At 40.7% G+C, this 22,678-nt stretch overlaps 1 protein-coding gene across 8 annotated transcripts in view; it reads right to left on the reverse strand.

Annotated features, from left to right (window-relative positions):
- Positions 1 to 22,678, reverse strand: part of LOC140992056 (voltage-dependent L-type calcium channel subunit beta-4-like) — a 72,720-nt gene that overhangs the window by 15,752 nt on the left and 34,290 nt on the right. The window contains exons 1-6 of one of the 8 annotated variants that reach the window (XM_073462288.1): positions 18,330 to 18,374; positions 13,437 to 13,514; positions 13,344 to 13,385; positions 13,048 to 13,170; positions 12,782 to 12,909; positions 8,246 to 8,248 (exon numbers count right to left, since the gene is read on the reverse strand). In XM_073462288.1, the coding sequence (XP_073318389.1) occupies positions 8,246 to 8,248; positions 12,782 to 12,909; positions 13,048 to 13,170; positions 13,344 to 13,385; positions 13,437 to 13,514; positions 18,330 to 18,374 (419 nt within the window). Of the gene's footprint in view, positions 1 to 8,245; positions 8,249 to 12,781; positions 12,910 to 13,047; positions 13,171 to 13,343; positions 13,515 to 18,329; positions 18,375 to 22,678 lie in introns of those variants that run through there. The other 7 variants (XM_073462291.1, XM_073462290.1, XM_073462286.1 and 4 more) reach the window with 7 other exon arrangements.

Below are 22,678 nucleotides of genomic sequence, written 5' to 3' on the forward strand. Positions count from 1 at the left end.
TGCAGCTCCTTAATAAACAAGTAGACGTCATGTTTGAGTGACAGCTATGGCTATCGCTATGAGGGGAATGTGTTCAGTGACGTCAAGTCAAGGAGTGTCATAGAGCATGATTGATATGCATTATCTTTTTTAACACATTATTTTTTCTGTAATGAATTCATCAAAATTAACACATGATATTGACAGCCCTACTTTATATTTATAAGCTTATTATATTCATAAGCTTGATTTATACTTCTGCGTGCATAGATGCATGCTCTCCACCAGACATGTCAAACTCAAGGCCACATCCGGCCCGTGGTACAATTATATCCGGCCCGCGATAAAATATCACATGTCCATCATATCTGGCTCACCGGTATATAAGACGCACACCATTGATACTACAAGTCCCAGAATGCACTGCAACAGCGTGCATGCCTAGACCAGCAAGCCCACCTGCACCTTCCCCCCACTTTATTGTCCATCCAAGGTCAGAAGTCAACGGCGCTCATCACTTTTAAATGCAATTAAACAAGCCACCCAAAGAAATGGCCAAACAAAAAGTGGACTATGAAAACAGGGGGTTTCAAGACAGGTGGGAGGCAGAGTATCTGTTTACAGACATTAGCGGTAAACCAGTTTGCCTTGTTTGTGGAGCTGGCGTGGCCATAATTATAGAATATAACATAAGACGGCACCATGAGACAAAACCAGGACAAATACAAGCACGTGGACAGACAGCAGAAGGACTCTAGTGTCACAGCAGACTATGTTCACAAAGGCAAAATCACAAAGTGAGGCTGCCGTGAAAGCTAGTTTTGTTGTGGCCGAAGAAATTGCTGAGTCAGCCCGGCCTTTTACTGAGGAGGAGTTTGTAAAGCGGTGCATGATTAAAGTATGCGACGTCATGTGTCAAGACAAAAAGCAAGCGTTTTCAAATATAAGCTTAAGCAGAAATACTGTTGCTGATCTTGTGTGTGAGCTTGCCACCAATTTACAAGAACAGTTGATGAAAAAAGGGAAAAGACTTCATTGCATATTCCCTTGCTGTGGATGAGAGCGCTGATATGACTGATACTGCACAGCTGTCAATCTTCATCCTTGGAGTAGACTCCAGTTTATGCATTACAGAGGAACTTTTGGGAATTAAATCAATGCATGGCACAACCACGGGAAAAGACAAAGATCTTTGAGGAAGTATGTAAATGTGTGAATGAAATGAAACTGCCCTGGGACAAACTGACGGGACTGACGACAGAGGGAGCGCCTGCGATGTGTGGTGCAAAGAATGGATTAGTGGGGAGGATGTGGGAGAAGATGCAGCAGGAGAAATGTGCAGGTGACCTGACAGTTTATCACCACATCATACACCGGTAAGCGCTGTGTGGAAAAGCTCTCAAAATGGAACATGTAATAAGCACCGTAACACTTACGGTTAACTTTATAAGAGCTAAAGGCTTAAATCAGCGCCAATTTCAGTCTTTTCTTGAAGAGATAGATTCTGAACGTGGCACTGTGCCCTATCACACAGAGGTGCAATGGCTAGGTCGAGCGGAAGTGCTTAATAGATTTTTTGAATTGCATGAGGAAATCTGCCAGTTTTTGGAAAGCAAAGGGAAAGACACCACAGAGCTCCGGGAGGAAAAGTGGCGATGTGAGCTGGTGTTTTTGTGCGACATAACGACTAAACCTCCAGCTTCAGGGACAAGGACGTGTGATCACAGACATGTATGATGCAATGAGAGCTTTCCAAGCAAAGCTGCGCCTGTGGGAGACTCAGATGCAGCAAGGAAACGTCAGTCACTTTCCGTGTTGCCAAACACACCGCTCTGCCGACAGCGCAATTTGCTGATAAACTGAGCGCACTTGGCACAGAGTTCATGGGGCGATTTTCCGACTTTGCAGCTCAGAAAATTTAAATTTGAACTGTTCAGCAATCCATTTGCAGTTGATGTAGAAAGAACACCTATAAACCTCCAAATGGAGCTGATAGACCTCCAGTGTAATAATATACTCAAGGCAAAGTATGACTCTGTGGGCGCTGCACAGTTTCCAAGCTTCATCCCTGAAACGATGCCTCTACTCTATCTACATGCTGCTCAAATGCTCTGCATGTTTGGAAGCACATACCTATGTGAGCAGCTTTTCTCTGTGATGAAGATGAACAAAAACCCCCAAAGGAGTCGTCTCACTGATGCACACCTTCACACCATCTTGAGGGTTTCCACAGCCCAAAACCTAACCCCAAACATGAACTGGCATCCAAGAAAAGGTGCAAAAGCATCTGGCTCTAGCACATAAATATGTTTTCCTTCTGCACTTGCATCCAATAGCCTGTTTATCCTGTTGACTCTGTTTGGCCCTCGACATAGTCCTGTTTTTTAATGTTGGCCCTCTCTGTGATTGAGTTTGACACCCCTGCTCTACACCATAGCCTACACCATAGCCTGATGTGCATCTCCCCTGACATGTAACTGCACGTCACAGCGACACAGGCTACATGACTTTGATTGGTCTGCTTGGTAGCATTGCACTTTCCAGCTTCTCCTCTGGTGCTTAGTGGTGGTGTTTACACAGAGGATTGTGACCTGTAGTTTCCCCAGTAAACACACCGTCCTCTTCAGCTGTTGCAGTCCCTCCTGACCTTGGGCTATGCTTATCCACCCCTCTCTTCGCTGCTGGAGAGCTTCTGGGTGAAAGCAAATGGACAGGCTAGATATCTGAAGGGCCAGCTGCCCCTCCATGAGCGGCTTGGTAGCAAACGCTGCCGAAAACCAAGTAACATTCAAGCTTGGTGTGTATAGAAAGGCAGCCCTCCCTGCAGACACCCAGCTTACCACTCAGTGAGTTGAAGGGGTCTGTGTGTTTAAAGGGGAAAGTACAGCCAGCAATCTGTTCACAACTACCAGCAACACAGACGCCAGTGCACATGTATATTAAGTCGTGTTTACTTTCTGTCCACACCAGAGCATAATATATTAGACTTATCAACAAGTGGAATGTCTTTCTGTTAGTACTGACTTGCTAATGTCAAATGTTTCTTCATCACCACAATGTTAAAAGTAATTTATGCACCACTGCTGCTGTTACTATAACGTTACACCATGCTTTATTTAAAGTTGTTGTTCGGCCGATTTATATCTTCTGTTTATTTTAACGGCCATGTATGAGAAACAAAAATGGCTTAAAATAACCTTACAGTCTGTTGTACAGTCTGTGACTGTTGTTTCAGCCCATTTGTTTCAATTATTTTCCTTGCCCCACACTGATGCAGAAATACATTTACCAGTGATTATAACTACATATTACTCCAGTGATAAAATAAACCCATGTGATCATTTTAAATTTACGATCAAGAACTTAAGTAAAAATACAGATTCTCTAGTTCAGGGAAGGGGTTGCTATGACAGTTGATTGTGTATGTCATAGCAGTGTGTCACAGCAATTCTTTTGATTTTGTGCACAAAGTATTGGGAATCATCTGCCTAACCAGCTAGGTCACATTACCTCTGCTATGGTGGTTCTATTTCACACAGTGCAAATACATACAAAGTCAATGCAAAGCCAGGCAATGCAAATTACATGATGCAAATAGGTGAAAATATTCAACTTGAGCAAAAACATTGCATATGTCACAGGGCTTTCCAGAGTGTTTTGTGAGGAGGCCTGACCAGACACAGGGGCAGACCTGGAGAGCTCTGTAGGAATAAACGACCGGTGTCACGTTGGATTCTGCTCTGATCCAAAGCCATTTATTGGCGGAAGAAGAGTTTATTTTTACTAACTTTTGGGATTAAAAAAATGGGTTTATCTTCACTCTCACTTCAACCTGTCTGCTGCAAGGAGTAAGAGAATTGCTGACCTCCACTGTAGGGTATTTATTTGTTTGTAATTTGCTGTAATAAAAAAGAAACTGGAGCGTGATTACAAAAGAACTGGAGTCTTTGGTGAGTGCTGTATTCAATCAGAGGCTGAAACTAACATATATACACACACACTCATACCCTTGGTGCCTGCCATCGCTCACTAACATACGGCTAATGTACAGTAGGTTATTTCTGCTGTTTAGGGCGAATAACAACAAATGTTCCCCATGGCAAAAGTCATGCAAGTTGAATGTTTGCTCTGAGTCTTTGATTTCAGGTGCCCAGTTCTTAAAGACTGTTAGGCTGTCTGATAAGGTGTATCCTCCACATGTGTTCATGACTGACACCTGGGCTGAGCAGCACGTGGTGAAATATGCCAAATGTAAGGCTGAGTTCCATACAGAAGTTGGAAATCCCAAATTCTCAGCTGATCATTTACAGTTACAGAAGACCGTAATCCAGGAGTTAAAAGCAACCATGAGATTTTCATTTGGATGATATAAAATTTGCTCCCTATGCAGTAACTGTCAACTGATGACAACAGCTGAGCTCTCAACAGAATTGTTAGCAAAGACTGTAACGAACAGTATTAACTTCATTAAGAGAACTCCAGTCAATTTAGCCCATTTCTTCTAAAACATGCATCTTTGAACACAGCACTTGCAACAAATACTATAATAATGGCTGAAACATTTCAGGTTTAACTATGAACTGATAATGTGGTTTCCTCAAGCCATACTGGCTGTATGTGGATGGATTTCTAGTCTTTCATGACAGAAAACAGTGTTATTTTACACACAAAGAAAATTGAAGAAAATAAAAATAACTAAAGAGAAAATAATAAAAAGAAGGGTTTTTCCAGAATTTCAGACTTTCTGGCATTTCTGGAATTCAGCATATCTCATAGAGGGTTACTATTTTTTGTTACAGGGAAAATGTAGTCCTGTAGTCCAAATCTGGTTCAAACGTCTCTTCCTTTCTGCCAGACATGGTGACAAAAAGCCACAGAAGCCAAGCTAATAAGTGAAGCGCTGAAGAACTCTAGTCTAGTAAGATTAGTATTAAACTCTGCTTTGAGGCATGAGGAAGTGCAAGTGAGCTACTGTAAAAAAAAAAATTTTAAAAACTCTGGCTGACAGAACCTTCAAGAGACGCACAAGGAAACTAGGGGGTTGATAGGACTACTAATTACAGCTATTGAAACTGTTGCACTGGTACAGTCTACATCAAAGTAAGATTCAAAATTTGAGAGCTTATCAAGGAGTTACTGGACAGAATCTACTTTATCTGATTAACTAATTCTGTGGTCTTTATCAGTCCCACCCAGGTCTACTCAGGAACAGTATAGATAGATACCAAAAATGTTATTGGTAACAAAACAGAGCCTCCATAGTGTAAATGAATAGACGTGCTGAGGTCAAGAGTCCAAATTCCCATAGTGCAAATTATTTTCAAACTATGGCTGCAAATAAAGGTCATTCTCCTTTTTTATGTTAATCAGATGATTATTTTCTCCATTGATCTGGTCGATAGAATGTGAAAAATGTGAAAAAAAAGACTGACATAAATAATCGATTGTCAGAACTGTGGTTGATTTTAGGGGTTTTGCCTTGCTGCCAGATAAATTATTGTCATTCCTAGTATTACTGAGTTTTAGTTTGAGGTTGTTTTTTTCCCCTCAAAACTGTCAAAATGAAAGAGACCAGTTCTCACAAATACTAGAATATCCAATAATCAGCTTATAAACACCTCACAAAGTATACGTTTTGTTTTACTGTACAATTTAAACTCCAATTTAGATCATTAAACCTCCCAAACTTTCACAAAACAATACAGAGGACATGACCTCATTGCGCCCAATGGTGGCCATTGCCCTGTACAAAATCAAACAATTGGTGGCATATTTGGCCATTTTTCAGACAGTCAAAACATTCACAACTCACATGGAATTACATGATGAGCGAAAAAAGTTTTCATAACTTAAAATACTATGCAGGGTTTTTCTAAAAACAATGAAAAATAGAAACAAGACTAGACTATAAAAAATAGAAACTAGACGAGACTACAAGAAAAATATCCCTCTAAATCATCAATTTTGACCCACGAGAAGTGTCTGTATCTTGGAGACCTTGCTCTCTACATGTATTCTCTTATTTTCTTAGTATTTTGCTGTAGGGCTGTGTGATATGGCTTTAAAATAATATTATAATTTTTTAGGCTATATCACAATATGAGATTTTGAAGACTCCTCAACAGCATTTCATAAATTGAGCATGATATTTTTGAATGCAAGTATTAGAAGTAGAACAGTCTGGCAAGTTCAGAAAACAACATCTCTTTAGGGTAATGCAGCCTTTGGAACCAGGAAAAGACAACACTTCACCATCTATCACAATATGATGATATCCAAAATCTATGAGGATATACAGTATTCTAATATCACAAGGATATAATATTGATATTGTGCCAAGCCTATCTTGCTGTGTTTGGGACATTTCTACACATCAACCCTTGGGCAATGGTGGTGGACCCCAGCCAATAACAGTGCACAGGGCGTGAGTTTGTGACTCTATATAAATGTTGTAACCAGGTTATATTATTCTGCCCATCTCTCCCCTCTACTCTGAGTCACACACACACACACACACACACACACACACACACACACACACACACACACACACACACACACTGTATTAAATTCTGGAGGGTTGTATGGAAGTGTGGGAGTGTTTATTTTTGCTTTAGAACGTAACCGCTGTAAAAAAAAAAAAAAAAAATCAGAAAATTATGTTTTTTTTCTCTGATTCACTGCTTTTCTGTCATTAACACTGCTCCCCCATCCACTCTGTAGCTTTTTCGTCCACTGTTGCTCTCTTTCCCTCTGTCTCAACCACTGAGTCGGGGAGGGGGGGTCAACCTTAAATTGTGTGTATACCAACAGCAACAAACAAATCCTGCATAGTACACTTTTAGTAGTGGGGGTAAAACTGTAAAACAATAGCTACATAAAATAATAGCATGATGAAAATAAATGCAATGAAAAAATTGTTACATAAAGGGTCAAGTTCAGCCAGCGAGCCTGTTCAACTAATCCTAAGGGCTGCTTATTACTGGCACGCAAGCAACATAGAAAATAATATTTAGCCAGGGTAATCTATTTCCTAACTTTGGGTGATTTGAAATTGATCTTGTATGTAGTGCTGCACATATAAAACTGTAAACCAACTCCTCTGTATAGAAAAGAGTTTTACATCGCTAAAGTGCCTTTTATAGTTCGTTGCACAGTTGGCAGTATAGCATAAGGGTTGCCAAACTTTTACCTTTGAGGGTCCAAACTGAAGTCAAATGGTGAGACACGGGCCAAACACCTAATGTATTGTATTATTCAAATTGACTGACTTCCTGCACGAAGTGTAATTCTGCCCACTATGCTCAGATTATGAAAATGTTTTAAAAGTTGGAATGCATTTTTACCTCACATAAAATGTAACAGAATTAACAGGGATCTATATAATTTATTGTAATTAAAAGAAAGAACATTTCTGACAGGCAAAATCACAACTTATGGTGGTCAACTTTGGCCCAGATGCTTCACTTTGGGCAGCCCTGGTATGGCACATTCCCAATTATTTTAAAGAATAATGTACAGCAATAACCTCTAATATTCATTGTCTTTCATAAAGTAATACTGTAAACACTGCATGAAAAGTGGGACTTTTGACAGTAGGCGGCACTGTAAATTTCTGCGAAAGTTTAGATTAATGGCTGTTTAGAGGAATTTGTAGGCAACACAGAAAACTGCCAGGAACTGCCTGGAACTGACATGGATTTTCAATCTCTGGCATTTGAAAAGCTTGACAGTTGACGCCCCAGCCCCTTGGCCTAAGTTGGGCATTGACATGTAAATGAAAATGCTGACATCTTTACAAATGGAAATCAGGCTAGTAGGGGGAGAGGTTTCAACTTTTTCTAGAAGGTACTAGCTCCATTTTAAAAAAACCTCTGATACAAATAGATTAAGCTTAGTATAAATGTAGACCCATACACTGTAGCAAATTTATTTGGTTGTTCAAAAGCTTGTGTGTGGGGGCACGATGCAGGGGGAAAAACTGATATTTAGGTTTCTGAAAGCAACCAGATTGATTGCAAGACTGTAATAGAATAGAACCGTAGTGAACGACTGAAGCCAGAGGGCGGCAGTAATGCAACTTTAGGAAACCAGCTGTTGTAAAACACCAAAGAAGAAGATGCATTTCCTGTTACTTGCCCTGCATAGAGAGCCACTTCCAGTGAACCTCATTAACGATGTAACTAACGCTAACGCTTTGGCAATATTGTAAAACAGTCATGCCAATAAAGCTTGTTGAATTTAATTTAATTGAATTGTATTTCACCCTCTCATCCCACCCATTATTGATCAGGATGATACTTTTTATGACCCTTCCTGCCTGATCCACGGACTGAGATCCACGCACCCACACAGGGACGCACAGCAGCGCTCCTCCTCAGTCAAACAGAGTTGTTGATGGGACAGAGAATTGTGAAATGAAGGGGTCCAGCAGCCGAGGATCACATCCCTTTCTCCCAGCGAAGTGCCACTGGTTGATGTCAGTGTCACTGTTATTGTCACCTGGGTCTTACAGGGAATGGGAGATGACACTCGGACTGGTTTGATTTATCTTCCACCCAAAACACACCCATGCCCAATTCAGAATCTAAATACCACCCCTTTGCGCCGTGTGCCTCACTTTGCACCCAGGTTATCCGGTGGACTTGGACATGCCCTAAAGGAACTAGCACTTTGCGCTTTAGACCATACCCTAAAGACTATCTAAATAGGACCCATGAAGATGTTTGTGAATTAAAGAGATTATTTCTCAAGTCAATTAAGTTGCTGTTTATTGTTAAGATAGTAAAATATCATCTAGTTTTGTGTGAAACTGCTCAGTGAACTACATCGTCTAGAGCTCAACATACATCACTAACACCAACATGGCCGCCACACAGAAAAAGTATTTACAAATGTGAAAATCACAATGAAACTGGTCATATTGAAAACTGCAGTAATGTGACAGCGTAGTTGTGGCCTAGACGAGGTTACTGTCACGACTGTTAGGTGTATGGGTGGGTATTTTCAGTCTTATATTTCATTCATTCAGTCGACCAACTGCGACTTCCTCAAGTTGAAAAATGATCTTTTAAATAGACAAATATTATTTGTATAAATGGACATACGATTGGGTAGGGACACAATATCCAGGAAGTAATAAACTGTCCCCTGCAATAATTTGGTACACAAATGGTTAGGCTGATAGGCTGGCTCATGAATGTGGGCTGGCCTTAGTAGCTAGCTACATCCTGGTTTTATTTATTTGCACCAAAGCTGTTCTGTGCACCTGGGGATAAATAACATCAGAAGTACGTTTTATATTGATTCAGTCAGGCACAGTAGCCTATATTTGTGACGTGCTCTATCAAAACCAGTCGGATGTCGCAACGGCACATTTCTAGATAAACGTGTATAGAATTTTTTTCCTCTCGCTCTTTCTGCCTTTCTGGTGCCAGCGGATACCTAGAAACCTCCCGGCAGGGCAAGCTTTGCTAACGCCTTGCAATTCCACATCTGTGATGTCCTCTGACCCCACTAATATCAAAACCAAACCTACGCCCTTGTCTGTATACTTCATGGCACAGTTCAAACGGGATCAAAAAAGGATTTGTCTCTCTCCATTCACTTACATACTTATTTTTTCCAAAATAAGGTCCCATGAGGGAAACCAGAAAGGGCGTGACTTTGGCTCTCTATTACATGTGGAGAGGGCCTGCACTTGACTAGGCAGAGTGTTTTGGTTATTTTTAAATTCTGTATTTGCTGTTTTTGAGTAACATAATTTCTACCTCAACAATGCATGGACTGTGTCTCCACTTTACCCAGTTTCGAGGAGATGAAGAGGAAAAGAGGGGGGTACAATCCCAGATCCCAATCCCAGTTGCGGTAATAACATTTTAGCCATTGCTAACTGCTTAGCTAAAGAGAGAAGCCATGCTAACTGCTAATAGGCTTGTTCAAGATCAGCCAGTCCTGTGCAGAATCAATCAGCAGCAATCGCCGCACAATGCAGGCCAGCATACATCTCAACCAAAGTCTGAAACAATGGGAAAACATCTCATGACAGAAAGCTGCCTCAAGCACTAATAGCCCTGCTAAAGGCAGTTAAAAATAATCTAGGTTTTCCTGTCAGCCCGAGTCACTGTATAAACTTTACGCTGCCGAACCAGTACAGTAGGCAAAGCTTCATTTAGAGAAACGGGAAATAGGAAACAGAGCTCTAAAAGTGTCAAGAAGCCATAGCTAACACAGATGAACACTCTTCTCTTAATAGGGTTGATTCACTGTTGGAAGCCCTTTTCAGAGAGCAATCAAGAATTATGAGGAAAAACTACTTTCAAAACCTCTCACCGCACAATGCATGCCAGTTAGATTTGTGTCTGACTTGATCCCGACTTGCTCTGATGTCATGCACCTGTGGGAAACAGTAATCTCACGGGATCAAGGCGGCTGCAGTTTCTCGAGCCAGGCGCTGCAGTTGCTGTCCACCGACTGCAAACACCTGGCTGTCCCCTGATCTAACAGCTGATTGGTTTACACGTTGACTCAACTATATGATGTTTTATAGACACCTCTTATTTTTGCTCAATTGGAGAAATGTGTATCTTATTTGTCTGATTTTAAAGGTTTAGGCTAAGTTAATACATGCTTTGGATTATGTGGAGACTAAATAGCCTACATTCATATTATAAACAGCACACAAAATTCTGCCTGTGAAAGTATTTGACAACACAACAATGTCTGGTAAATGGAATGTGAGGATTCAGATGTGAAGCCCTGGCAGTACAAATATCTGACGGATCAATAATGAAAACTATTGTCTCGCATTTCTTTCTTTAGTAGTTGACAATTAATGTTTTTAATTTATTTGCGTGGCCATGAGAGGGACAGGTCTGCTCAGATGATTAATAAACAGCAGCAAACTGATATGATACTGATTTAGATGCAAATGTATGTAAAATTGAGGAAAATCTGAAAACAGATATCACATATCGCTTGTGTAGCACTGCGTGCAAACTGATATATGGTATGATGACATTTTAAGAAATGGGAATCGATCTAACGGGATGAGGATGTTTTTGTGACTTCCTGTACAGACTGAAGGCTGCTGGAAAACTGTCCGACTTGATGGCAGCTTTTTGGCTCTGCCCCCTGCTGCGTCTGCATGCACTCGTCCACTCTCCAGCTGAGGCACAGTTCATCTCGAACGAGCCTAATGTTAAAAGCAGACTTGAACAGTGTGTAAACAACTGTGGGATTAGTGAAAAAATCACTTGAAGAGGGGGAGAGCTGTGAGTGCTTGAGCAGAACTAAGTTTAAACTAAGTAAGTTTGAACGTACAGTAATAAGCTGGTGTCAGGAAGAATATAGCAAAATTAACTGGGCAGTGAAAATGACAATTACACTGAAACAACCGACACAGGTCACACCTTTCTCTGGGCAGAGGTGATTTCTATGGGCCATGTAATGTGGTTGTTTTTATTTAGTTGGAATTGAAACACTTGTGTTCTCATGTGCTAGTGAACCAGAAAATACAGTAACTTTGCAGTCTCAGGGGTACATACTGTATGTGGTCCGATATATGCTTTATATATGCTTTATTTGTTTACTTAAGTGACTTTGTCTTGTATTTTAAAGAAAACCGTCCTTCGACTTGACAGTTCAGAAGGTTAAGATTACAAAGTAGACTACATGCTTCTTGCTGGATAAAAGTACATTTATACATTGTCTGATTTGCTCAATGTAGATGATGATGTCCCTCTATGTAGGTCATTTTTTACTGTGATGATAATAATAATAATAATAATAATAATAATAATAATAATAATAATAATAATAATAATAACAATACAATTATTATTAGTATTATTATTATTATCATTATTATTATTGTTGTTGTTATTATTATTATTTGTCTTTTACTGTGGATCTTTTACAGTGAATTAGCAAAGCTATTTCCTGGAGGGACATCACGATTGATATGATGTCTGATGAGGCGGATGGCACTTTTGACAGGATGTCTGGGTAGATCATGTGGCACTCATTCTTTCTAACCAGGAGCAAACAAAAGAATGTCCAACAAAAAAAAATTGTCAAAAGATGGGTGGGAGTGAGGTTTTATTCATTTGATTAAAAATTTTCATCTCACAATTTTTACTATGAAATTAGAATCTGAAATAGGCTACTTTTATATTTCTCCCTATATGGTCAAGGGGAGAAATTGGATCATGTTACAGTTGCTTCGTGGTGAAGTGGGAGAGTGTAGAGATCAGTTTGGAATTGGGCCTTAATGTACACAGGCCAAGAGCGGGAGACGCAGACAGAGGTGAGAGCACAGTGTGGAGCTGCTGTTGACTGCAACTATTGCAAACTTAAAATCTCCTCTTTTCTTTTTTGTTTTTGTTTTTACATTTGCTTTTTTTAAAGTGTTGTTATTTTTACAATAAAGCTTGTACTTACAATATGTTGCAAATGTTTTTTTTCCCATTTAATATTCTCAAATATATACACATATATATATATATATATATGTATATATGTATACACACACACACACACACACACACACACACACATATATATATATTGTTTTCAGTAACTGCAGCATTTTGAAATTGTACACATAGCTTAAAATTAACAAAATTCATGATGATTGTTGGGTAAAGTCCCAACAGTCAATGGCACAGCAGACGTGGCCGTTAATTGCAGGGAATTAGTGAAGTTTTGTGGGCATTCACAGGAACAAAAATTTGTTTTCATGCAGTGTTTACTTTACTTAATGAGACAAACAGTGAGATGACTGTGTTTTTCTGTTACTTACCCTTGGACTCGTCCTCTCTTTTGTTCCTGCTGCAGCCGGATGTTCTCTAGCTTCAGAGGGCTGGGGATGAAGCCAATCTCACAGCCCTCTTTCACTAACCGTCCGATCCACCAGTCATTGTTGAACTTCTGAGGACAGTGACATAAAAAAGGAGTTAGGAAAAATGGAAATTAAGTAAGTTGATGTTTTGCAGATTTTTGTATCAAAAAACATTCAGAGAGAAGTATATAGTAGGTGTTGTGTTTAATCAAAAAGTACACATGTACCTCTTTTATGTGGAGGAAATCCTTAGCATCAAAGGAGATGGCTGTGGCTGGTACTGGAACATCCTCATCCAGTGCACCACAATAGCTGACATTGGTCCTTACAGCAAATGCAACAGGTTTAGTCTGGAGGATTGAAACACAAACTCAGTGAGTAATAGACAATATACATATGCAACTATTACAAATCAGTTCAAATTCATTTTACTGACTTAATGGCTTGAGAAAACATTAACAATAACATCTGTATATCAACAGCCACAGATGAATTTGGCCAAGTAGCGTCACTGGTTGGCTACCTTGGCTCTCTCCAGTTGAATGGTGGCCTGCTGCTCCCTCTCCTGGCGGCTCTGTCCCGGTCCTTGGCTCTGGCTTGGGCTCTGGCTCTGGACCTGGGCCTGCACCTCCCGCTCCTCCTCCAGAGAGACATCTGAGTCTGATGGTCTGCTAGTATATGAATCAGCTGAGCCCTGCAAACAAAAATCCCACAGTAGGTTAGTGGAACTGTACAGCAGCGATACAAACTGGCAATGTTAGCATTATCATCTGTCAATATAGAGTACAGACTATCAATCGTGTGGGGGGTATTGGAGGAATTTGGTCTCAACCAAAGTCTGAAACAATGGGAAAACTTCTCATGACAGAAAGCTGCCTCAAGCACTAATAGCCCTGCTAAAGGCAGTTAAAAATAATCTAGGTTTTCCTGTCAGCCAGAGTCGCTGTATAAATTTTAGGAAACAGAGCTCTAAAAGTGTCAAGAAGCCGTAGCTAACACAGATGACCCTAATAGGGTTGATTCACTGTTGGAAGCCCTTTTCAGAGAGCAATCAAGAATTATGAGGAAAAACTAACCTCTCCATACAGTGAGACACTGTTCCAATATCACACCTGAAGCCAGAAAAGGTGTAGGCAGATGCACCCAAATGACCAAATATGTTTGATTTGAGAGAGAGAGAAAAAAAACACCTATAGGCTCTGAGGTTTAGACAGACATACGATGACGTTGGACATGTTGGCCAAACAATTTATAATTGGAAAGCAAATGAGGTCCACTTTAAAAAGAATCATGTGACCAAGTTTCGTGGCTCATACCAACTTGCATTGGGAGTGCCAATTCCAGAGTGATGGCTTGGCACTCTGAATGTAGAACAGGTGAAATGGATGATGTAGAAAAGAGCAGACAGCCAGGAGCATCTCAGGCAAAGTGGAATTTCCATTCCTGTGCTATCAGCAGTTTGTATGACCACACAGCCAATTTCACACTATCAGACAATTCTGCATGGTGATAGATTTGATCCCTGCTCCCAGAAACAGGCAGATGGATTTTGTTTGGACCAGGAGTTTCATTTTTCTTTAATTTGTGTCATACAAACATTCCAAATGGTTATGAAACGTGACACTGCCACATCGGTGCAATCTATGGTAAGTCAACATTCTGATTTACTAAGTCTAATTATGGGATCACAAAGCAAAATTATGAGATAAATCAAACATCTGGCTTAGTAAAAATTTTGACTCATTTTTAAACTTGGTTGTACTTTTTCTTTTTTTCTTTTCTTGGCAGAAGTGGGCTTCCATAGAGTGATTCAGGTATCACTCTAGTGAACTTTTTATACTACCCCTGTATTCCCTTCTAAAACAATTGACCACTCATTGAAAGACATGGTAAAGTACTAGTTATTTTGTATTTTAGTTTATCTGGTCACACAATGCAGGTGTTCTTAGCATGAACACTTTAAAAATCATACACTTGTGGGTTTTAGATGTTTTCCTGCTAACCATAACAGACAGTGACCCCTGTTCTGCTGCATTTTGATGAAAAGGTGCAGGTAACTGAAAGCATGATGATATATGGATAAAAAAAACTGTACATACTGAAGGGAGATGAGTTTGAAATTTATTCTGTTTAATCAGTATATTTGCTCATATTTCAGTGAGAAATGTGTTGTTAATGTGAACATGACATTTTCGCATTAAAACACAACCAGTGGTTGCACCTTCTGCAGAACCAATAGAGTCCCAATCAATACTTGAATTCTGGCTTTATTTTTGGAGAATTTAGAGTATTTAACAAACGATGCAAGTATGCCATGATCACTGTAACGGCTTTAGAAGTCAGTCAGTTGGATTCTTAATGTTGCTGCTACATGGAAGTCGTTGATCATGTCTTTGAAGGCTGACACTCATTTGTCAGCTTTTTCAATTAACTGATGTTCCTCCATCTCTATTACAAAGTTTGACCACCTCCTCTGCCATTTGAGCTTGGTGGCACCAAATAGAAACATGAAAAATGATTTCAATGATCAGCAGCAAGATTTCACACCAAAAGAAAACAACATCAAGGTATTAGGCTTTTCTGAATGAATAATGGACATTAACTAAACAGTAACCTAGTGGTTAAGTTTCTTTCAAGCCACTCAGTAAAATGTTACAGTTTAAAAAATCACGACACAGTTTATGTTTGGTATGATTACAGAAGCAGGGATAGCAGCAGGACTTATCTGTACTTTTGAATTGGACAAATACTGTAAATGAACTGGTACTTTTTTCATTCAATTATCTCCCCAGTTTGCTCAATAAGCCCAGTGAGCATTTTTCTGTTTAAAAGACGTTTAAAAAATGTCTATTGTCACCACTGAAAAGATGTTCACAACTGGTTCAAAAGTGAATGTTTTTTCACTGGCTATTTGAAGACAATAATCAAATGTGCAAAGAAATTTGAATGAGTTTTCTTTTAGTCAGACTCCAAGATAGATGATAAAATATGTTTTTGAAGCAATAAGAACCATATTGACATGAACAAGGGACGAACCAGCAATCTTCTGAATGGCTGGCAAGCACTGCTACGGATAATATGGGTGACGTCTCCCGTTTACCTCTTCTCTGTGAAGTTTGCCTCATAACTTATGATGTGGAGTGGTCACAGCTGTAACGCTCAATGCGCATATGCGGAGTAAGCGGTATGTCTTATTTTCCATAACTGCTTTGCATGTTTGCTCAGCATGTCCTGAAGCTTTTTGTTAGCTAGAAATTAACACATTTTCAAAATAATGACACAAATTTGTATTTTGTGACCCATTAATGTTGTAACCACACAGTTGAAAAGACCATAACAAGAGGTCTTAGACATTCAGAACAGAAATCACCCAGGTTTCAACCAGAAATCCCAGTTTGTACTCAGGGAGGTAATCTTACACACTGTCAGGGATTCTAATTATTTCAGTGCTTTGACACATGCCTGACGTGCAGCAGTTCATTCTGCCACACTGTTAGAATTCCAGTAATGCAACATTTTTTGCTGGGGCATAGCTGGACCAAGTGCTTCTTTCTGCTGTGTGAATCTAAACAATCAGCCACTAATGATGATTCAATTAAGAAAGACCATTAGTCTTAAAAAGATCAATCAAGCTAGTCATCACAGCTAAGCACTTTTTGTTTTTTACAAGTCTGCAGTAGCAGGGCCTGACTTCAGCACACTCCTCATCTTGAGTGTGTGCATCCAATCAAAAACTGGCACATTTGGGAAACTTAAATGGTTTCTTAACTCTAGGAATCTAACTGGATTTGTATGATTTCCAAGAATGAACAGATCAAGGAGTAACAGATACATCACTGTGACAGGAAAAATGGCAAATGTTTCTGCTGGGATATTCAGGATTTCTTCAGTTGTTTTCATAAAGGGTCATTCCACCAATTTAATAATTGGTAATAGTAATTACTCGAGATTGTGAAAACTGTTGTATAATGTCTTCTGTGGCTCTGGAGGAGCTTTGTGAAGTCCAAGAAAGTAACCCCTGGTGATGTCACATTGATGTCATCAGGGGTTGTCATCAGTCCCAACATTAAAACCACTGACAGGTGAAGTGACTAACGTTGTTCATCTCGTTACAATGCAATGTTCTGATGGGAAACCTTGGGTCCTGACATTCATGTGGATGCCACTTGACATGTACCACTCACCCAAACACAGATTTAGAACACATAAACAACCTCCTGACAACAGTACTCCCCGATGGCAGTGCCACCCCAGTAGGACAATGTGCCCTGCCAGACCACAAAAACTTATCGGGAATGACCCAAGGGACGTGACAAAGAATCCAAGGCATTGATCCGATCCCCAAATTCCCCACACCCCAATCTGATAAGCATCTGTGGAATGTGCAGGAGCAAGCCCGATCCATGGAGGCCCCACTCCCCAGCCCACAGGACCCATAGGATCCACTGTCAATGTCCCAATGCAAGACACCACAGGACACCCCTAGAAGTCTTGTTTCTCTGCCTCAGTGTGTTTCAGCTGTTTTGGCGACACAAGGAGAACTTGCACAATATTTGTGTTTGTTATCCAGTCCTAGCATTATGAGGTGCTTATGAAGCACTATATTGTGTATCATGACATGAAATATTATCCAGCCCTGGCTCACAGGTCCACCAACTTCATGAAAATAAGTACTTTTACAATACTGCTTAATACAACACATTCCTGTTTATGATACTACATACACACATGCAAATAATTTGACCATACAATAGTTAATGTATTTTTTCACAAGACCATTTGGCCTTCAGTCCTTCACTCCCACATTAATAAGTCATTCATGTATCCGTATAGTAGCTTTGAGGTTGCACTGTAGCATCCGAGCTATTGTCCAATGGAGTCGCTTCAGCATGTGACTCATCAACATCAGAATCCACTTAATGACATCACGATGCATGTTTCTCTGAGCGTCAGCAGAGCCTATACAACACGCAAGACATTCTCGGCTGCATTTTTTTTTTTTTTTTTTTTTAAAGAAATGTGACACCTGAGAATTTATCATTTGAGTGTGGCCTTAGGGGAGAAATGGGGAATTAACATCTTTCCATCTGGCTCTTGGAATCACGGCTCGGGCCATCAATGAGAGTGTGATGAACGCTAAATGGCTCCTACTGGCTCCATTCTTTACAGATTAAGAGGCAGATATCAGGAATACATACAGAACAACACACCACACGCACATACTAACAAATACATACAGAACTGTGTGAATGTAACACATAAGAAGCCATCTGCCTACACCCTTCACACACACACACCAACACCCACCTACCCAGCCCCCTTCCAGCCAAGCATAGCCCACGATCACGCTACTGTGTACTGTTGGCTAACCCATCAAAGGCCTCCCGTGTGTGTGTGTGTGTGTGTGTGTGTGTGTGTGTGTGTGTGTGTGTGTGTGTGTACAGCTGAGCCAATAAACAAAAAGCAAAAAAGCGCATAAGCAGATTCACACACGCATCCAAGCACTCACCGCCTCCGAGTCTTCAAATCCATGTAGGTACAAATTGTCATACATGGAGGTTTGATATTCCAACCAGCGCCTCTAGAAGAATGAGGGGGGGGAATGAGAGTGGAGGCGGAGGATGAAGGAGGAAGGATGGGGCACCACAGAGAAAAAAAAGGATGGATGGGGGGATGACGACAATCCCTTCTCTCCCCAGCAGAGAAGAATAATTTATTTTAAAAAAATCTCCCCTCCCGTTGGATCACGCCTGGTCCGCCTGGCCCGTCCCTTGATGGATGCGGCTTCTTCCTGATCCCACAGTGCTGCTGGCTGCCTCACATTATAGGATGGAGAGGTTCTCCCTGGAGGTAGCCCAATCCTGGCATTTCATTTCATCAGGCTTACACACACAGAGAGAGAGAGAGAGCGAGAGCGAGAGACACACGAATATACATATACATAACGAGGAGCCGAGGTAGCTGCAGCAGCAGAGCAGTGGATCCTTCCTCAATATCCAAGCCTGATGACAGAGCCAATGTGCAAGGAGCTGATTGGCTGGCTGCTTGTCCACTCAGCTTGGATGAGCGCTCTCCTCTCCTCTCCTCTGTTTTTATTTTATTTATTTTTAAGTGTGGGGCGGTAGCGGGGATCGGGGGACGGTGGAGTGAAAGAGGGGAGCAGCACCCTCTGCTTACCGCTCACTCTCACTGTTTCTTTATTTTCCACAGGGAGCAGAAATAAACATTGAAATTCAAATAAACATATTATCTGTCTGACTTGACTCATGCAGGAATGTTCATGGACAAGGTCATTTATGAAAGTTTTATTCAAATTGAATTTATAAAACGTTCGCCGACTTCCTTCCTGACTATGACACATGTTGAGATGTTTAGCCAGAAGTTATAGCAACAGGTGACCAAATGAAACGATCATTATTTTGAGTAAAATCACAGATTACTCTAGGTTTGAATATTGTGGGAAATAATTGGGAAAATGAATGCACAGCGTGTAAATTATACTTCCCAATATGAAATGCTAAATGCTGTTTCAAAGTTGTCAGCCAAAATTGTACTGGAGAAATACTGAATCCTTCATAGTGCTGGGAAAATTAAGGGAATCGCACTGTAGCATTACTGGCAGTAACTCTACATAGATGAGGGGTTTTAGTGTCATGTCTGGCACTGGAGGTCAGTGGAAAAGATGATGAATTAAAGAAGGGCTCGGGATACAGTGTCAATTGTTTTATTAACCAAAAATCACGAGGAAACAGATAGAAAAAAAAAGTGATCCTTTAAATCAGATAGAATTTGAGGTTTTCCAGGGCCCACTTTATGTCACAAGTTCTTGCACCTTGCCTTGTTGGGGTCATATAACTACACGGCCCAGCAAATAGCCCAGGCACTTGGCCTAGGGCACATTTTTTGGGCTGAACAGTCAAACCACCTTGCTGAAACCGCTGCAGAATTTCTCTCAGATGTGGTCCTCTCTTGTGAGGCTAAAAATGACGATGTCATCCAGGTAGGCAGCTGCAAAGGGTTCTGTTCCCTCCAAGAGGCCCTGAAGAGTTCTAAAGGTAGTTTACTGTCAGGCTTCTGGAGCAAAAGGCACTTGTTGATAGTGTTGCAGGCTCTCTGCGAATTACACTTGACTCTATTGGCCCTCTCTATTGATCTTTGTATTCCTATAACACTCAACAGTAATGGCTTTATGGGCTAAATTCTACTATTAGAGACAAAATTCATCATCTTCTGACCTTAGATGGTACCAATTTAGCCTCTAACACAGAAACCTTAGAAACAGCTGTAAAACCAGATATATAGTATCTAGAATTCATTTCTACCATTGACCTTCACCAGCAACTTCAATAATCTCTTTATCTAAACTACCAAAGTGTCTGTTAGACCCAATCCCAACTTAATTGCTTAAAGAAGTTCTACCTTTACTTAGCATTTCTATACTTGACATGATCAATCTGTCCCTATTAACAGGATATGTACCACAGTCCTTTAAAGTAGCTGTAATTAAACCCCTTCCTTAATAGCCGACACTTGATCCAGAGGTTTTAGCCAAAGATAGATCCATATCTAACCCTTTCTTTTTGTCTAAGATTCTTGAGAAAACAGTTGCCAATTATCTATGTGACTTTCTTTATATGAGAATTTCTAATCAGGTTTTAGAGTGTATCATAGCCAGTGGCAGTCCTAGCTTGAATGACGCCCAGGGCGTCATGCATAATCAGCACCTGCTCTTATACCCAGACCTTCCCTCTGCACAGTGCCAGATTATTGTTGCCAGCTCTAGTGGTACTTGATCGCTCTCTGTGTCTCTAGAGTTTATGTATTTGGAAAGCTTTCTTTTGTTGACTCGCCAGTGCTTTAATCCTGCCTTCCTCCTCTTCCAGTGTGGCCAGACCATTCCTGTGGACCAGCTCCTCTACCACTCCTCTACTTGAGTCCTATTTATCAGACCGATCTCAGTTTGTACAAGTCCTCACTGCATACCAAAGTTAGTCATGGAGTTCCACAAGGTTCTGTACTCAGACCAAAGTTAAACTCTGGATGACCTGCAAGTTGATCTGCTTCTAAACTCAGACAAAACAGAAGTTATTGTGCTGAGCCCTAAACATCTTAGAGACACATTATCTAATAATATAGCTACTTGGGACAGCATTACTCTGGCCTCCTGCATCACAGCTAGGAATCCTTGACCAGGATTTGTCCTTTAACTCCCACATGAAGCAAATTTCAAGGACTGCCTTCTTCCACCAGCGGAACATTGCAAAAATCACGAACATCCTGTCGCAAAAAGATGCAGAGATATTAGTCCACACTTTTGTTACCTCAGGGTTGGATAATCGTAATTCCCTTTTATCAAGCTGCCCCAATAATTCTCTAAAGACTCTCCAGCTGATCCAGAATGCTGCTGCAGCTGTATTGACATGACAAGTCATATTAGAGAACATATTTCTCCCATATTAGCCTCTCTGCACTGGCTTCCTGTAAAATCCAGAATAGAATTTAAAATCCTCCTCCTCACATACAAAGTCCTTACTGGTCAGGCACCGGCATATTTTCAAGAACTTACAGTACCCTATTAGCCCACTCAAATGCTGCGCTCACAGGATGCAGGGTGACTTGTGGTTCCTAGAGTCTCCAAAAGTAGAATGGGAGGCAGCGCCTTTAGCCATCAAGCTCCTTTCCAGTGGAACCATCTTCCAGTGTCGGTTCAGGAGGCGGACACTTGCTCTACGTTTAACAGTTGGCTTAAAGCATTTCTTTTTGATAAAGTTTATAGTTAGGGCCAACACAGGTTATAAGCTATGCTGCCACAGGTTTAGACTGCTGGGGAATTTTCCATGATGCACTGAGCTCCTCTCTCTTTCTCTCTGTCTGCACATATTCATGTCTCATTAATGCATGTGACTGACTTGGTTCCTTCCTGGAGTCTCTGTGCTCTCTCGTCTCACAGGTTCCTGTGGATGATGGTTGACCATGCTGCTGTGGTCCTGCTTGACTTCTACTATCATCATCATCATCATTATTATTATTGCAAGTAGTAGTAGTAGTAATAATAGTAGTACTTATATATTCTAAGTGCTATATATATTGCCTATGATATAGCACTTAGAATAACCATGACCTGGATGAGTGACAACCTTCATCAACATAGTACTAATATACTTATAGTATAATAATACTTATATGTCTATTAGTAACACAGTCATGTGTCATTATGGACTCTGTGCTGTATGATTTGTGGGAGCTCCTGCGGCTAATGCACCTGCCGCCCATCTACTGATCAGTGCCAGCTCAAAAGACCTGGTCTTCTCTTCTCTGGTTGCCAGATCGTTTTTCACTCCACATTGTGATATTGATGGCTTCACTGTCTATGTTACCTCTAGCAACCCCTCTTGTGATTTAACTTGTTCTTTCTGAGACTAACATTTACCTCTTTTCGCCATTCCTAGAGCCTGCTTAAACCAAGCTCCAGCACCTCCACCACCCTGCCGCCCAGCCTCTCTTGACTCAGTCACCAGCCAAGCCATCTCACAGGAGTATGGTTTAGACTTTGGAAAGTGTCATGAGATGACTTTTGTTGTTGTGAATTGACACTATACAAATATTGATTGATTGATCTTTCCTTGAGGAGACTGACATGGTAGATCTGTTTCTTCCTCTGATGGTGTGGCATGTCAAGCTTGTACATAGCAGGACCAATCTTTCTGAGAACTTTAAATGCCCCATGCCACTTGGCTAGCAGCTTGTTGTCTGTGGTGTAGTGATGCACGGGTCGACCCATAACCCGAGGGAGCCACCAACTGACCGGTAGCTATGGTGGGTTGAGTCAACTTACAAGAAAAGAATCAGGGCAGTGCC

The sequence above is a fragment of the Pagrus major genome, chromosome 24, assembly GCF_040436345.1.
Source record: "Pagrus major chromosome 24, Pma_NU_1.0".
NCBI lineage: Eukaryota > Metazoa > Chordata > Actinopteri > Spariformes > Sparidae > Pagrus > Pagrus major.